We start from the raw sequence: 3294 nt of genomic DNA, 5'->3' as shown, positions 1-3294 counted from the left end.
CAAAAACATAAAGTGCAATGCGTCAGTAAATTGCTAAAACGAAAATGGCGTCAGTAAAGAACATGTAAACTTCAATAGAAAATTGGGTTACTATAAATACAATTTATATTTGTCCAAGAATATGCAGTCACCAACTTAATTCTAAATGATATAATATCATAAACTTAAAAGGGTTGATATCCTCTTCATTTGGAGACAATCTCTACTCTAATTGAAAAAATATAACAATTTTAAGATTTGGGAGACTCTGGTACTGATCTAATAGGAGATGAAAGCAATGGTTTTGGTGGTATTTTCAACGAATTCATGCTAACTTCTAGCATTTCAATAACTTTACTCATTGTAGGCCTATCATTAGGAAATGTTTGAATACACCACAAACCTACAATGATCATTCTCCTTGCAATCTCATCTTCTTCTGTATCCATTATTCCATCAGGTCTCAAATCACTACCAAGCTCAAGCCTACTATATACCCAATGAGGAAAGTATAGCTCACTTGTGCGACTTGCATCTGGATTAATGTTTTTCCTCCCTCCAACCATTTCCAACAACATCATTCCATAACTATAAACATCAGACTTGTACGAAACACCTCCGAAATTTCTATTCCATAATTCTGGAGCTGCATACCCCATTGTTCCTCTTGCATCGGACATTGAAATAATGCTCTCTTTTCTGAGGCAAAGCTTTGCAAGTCCAAAGTCTGAAATCTTTGGGCAAAAATTATCATCCAGAAGAATGTTATGTGGTTTTATGTCAAAATGTAAAATTCGTGTGGTGCATCCCTTATGCAAGTACTCTAGCCCACAAGCTATTCCTTTTGCAATTTGATGTAAATTATCCCAACTTAAATATACATTAGTTTCGGATCCTTTATCGTAAATGAATTTGTCAAGTGAACCATTGGACATAAATTCATATATGAGAGCTTTTTCGCCGCCTTCAAAACAAAATCCAAGAAGGGTGACAACATTGACATGGGAGGTTCTAGTAATACTAGCAACCTCATTAATAAATTCTTCACCATTTCCTTTGGATCTACTCAATATCTTTACAGCCACAGGACAATCATTTAACTTTCCTTTGTACACAACACCAAAACCCCCTTGACCAAGTTTATCCTTGAATGAATTGGTCATTTTTTTAATTTCTGAAAATCTAAATCTTTTCTGTTGTAGAGCTTCATGATCTTTTAAAAATGCTTCAATATTTTTATCATATTTATCTGTCCTAAACCAAAATTTGACTTGTGGTATTAATAACTTGCCTCTGAAACTACAAATTATGAACCACATCAACAATGCTATCGTTGCTACAATTCCAACATCTGTTGTACAGAAGGAGAATTACCTTAATATGTGATGATTGAAGAAACAAAACTAAATAAATAAAAGTCATGTGGTGTCTTTTTCTATTAATAAATTGACAATAAAATTACAAATTAAAATATAAAGGAAGTTTAATATGTTACCTATAATGACTTTCCTTTTCCAGTTCCAGCTAGAGTGACTAGCTACAATCATATGCATGCATTGAGAACAAGAGAAGTTGTTAAATTCTTAACAAATGTTTCGCATTTCAAAAAATAATAATTGAAATACATACCGTGACTATGGACGTGTGGAGAGAAACTTGGCACATTGCTAGTCGATAATGTTGAGCTGCTGGTATTGTGACAATGTGTTCCATTACCGCAACCTATATAGCAAATTTTTGTTCACTATTAGTAACGAATATATGATTAGAGAAAGTTTCTTCTACTTACGAAACTACATAAAAAAAAAAAGAGTATGCACTTCTTTTTTGTTTTATTTAAAAATAGTGGTTTTTTTTAAGAAGCTAAATAAGTCCATCCAAATTGACACAAGGGAAAATCGAACCTAAAACCTTAAGGAGGAGTACACTACCAGGCAGGGGCGTCTCCGGGTTTTAGGAGGCCATGTGCAAAATATAAAAGTGGCCTCTTAACATAATTTAATTTTTTTTAAAAAAAAAAAACTGTCGATTTAAATTTCGAATAATATAAAAAAAATCATTTTTTTTTTGAACCAAACAAACTTAATTCATATCATTAACTAACAAATGTTCAATACATAAGGAAATATTCTCAAATCTATGGAAACTAGCCCAAACATTGGCCGCCCTAACAAGAGTATGAGCAACCAAATTTGCTTGTCTCCTAACAAACTTAATCTCAAAGTTTACATAAGAATATGACATAAGAAGAAGAATGTCGTTAACAATTAAACTAAATTCTGAATTACCCTGTCTTCTCGAATTGATAGCGTCAATCAACAGCTTTGAATCACTTTCAAATTGTACTCGCTCAAATCCACGATTTAAAAAAAAAATCATTTTTATTCTTGTAAACATATAGATTATCACTATTAAACCAATTGCATCAAATCAAATGGGATAAGAAATACAAAATAATTATCTTTGTATATAACGTCAAAAAGGAACCTCATAATCTAAGTTTAAATTTTATGGAAAGATTAAAATGGACTAAAACTATATATACGAGTATAGATAATTAATCTATTGATACTCATATGATATTATATAAACATTAACAATATATAACTATTAGTTTAGGGCCTAAAAATTAATCTATTAATAAATATATGATATTTTATAGGTATAAATAATATATAAGTAATATTATAGGCCCTCAAAATTTTGAGGCCCGATGCCGTCGCACACCTTGCACATGTGTGCAAGCCGCCCCTGCTACCAGGTCCCAAGTCAATACCACCATACCAACCCAAGTGAGTTTATGCAAATAAATAAACGTTTATGTGTTATTATAAGGTTTTCAATGTAGTTTTTAAGAGAAAACAATTTATAAAGGTACAATTATTTTTAGTGTAAACTTATGAACTAACATAAAAGTTTATTTATTTGCATAAACTCAAAAATAAGCCAAATTCAAATGGGTGTATTTGAGGGAGGGAAAAGAGGGAGACCGTCCTATGTCCCTAAAATTTAGGGGCCCAAAATAATTTTTTTAGGGGTTTATTAATATTATTGAAATTCTGGCACACTAGTATCACGATGTTGAACGCGATGCTCCAACACTATAAGGCGATATATATGATGTTTGATCCGATGATCCAACACCACGTCAACACAGTACTAGATGAACAATAAGGAAACGTAAAACACAATAAACGAAATAACACAGTTATTTGTTAGCCCAGTTCAGCATAACAGCCTACTCTGGGGGATAACAATCCAGGAGTGAATCCACTATGATGGTATTAGTTCAAAGCCCTCAATAAACGCCCTGTT

The 3294-nt window shown here is 32.1% G+C and overlaps 1 protein-coding gene across 1 annotated transcript; it reads right to left on the bottom strand.

Annotated features, from left to right (window-relative positions):
* Positions 1-230: 230 nt before the first annotated feature.
* LOC123884437 (PR5-like receptor kinase) lies at positions 231-1532 on the bottom strand. The gene is made up of 2 exons (XM_045933533.1): positions 1475-1532; positions 231-1330 (listed from the first exon to the last, which is right to left on the bottom strand). Exons 1-2 carry the CDS (start codon positions 1530-1532, stop codon positions 231-233), a joined length of 1158 nt encoding a protein of 385 aa, XP_045789489.1.
* Positions 1533-3294: the final 1762 nt, after the last annotated feature.

Source organism: Trifolium pratense, linkage group LG5 (assembly GCF_020283565.1).
Source record: "Trifolium pratense cultivar HEN17-A07 linkage group LG5, ARS_RC_1.1, whole genome shotgun sequence".
Taxonomy (NCBI): Eukaryota; Viridiplantae; Streptophyta; class Magnoliopsida; order Fabales; family Fabaceae; genus Trifolium; species Trifolium pratense.
Note: the sequence above shows the minus strand (reverse complement) of the source record. Positions and strands in the feature narration are given on the sequence as shown.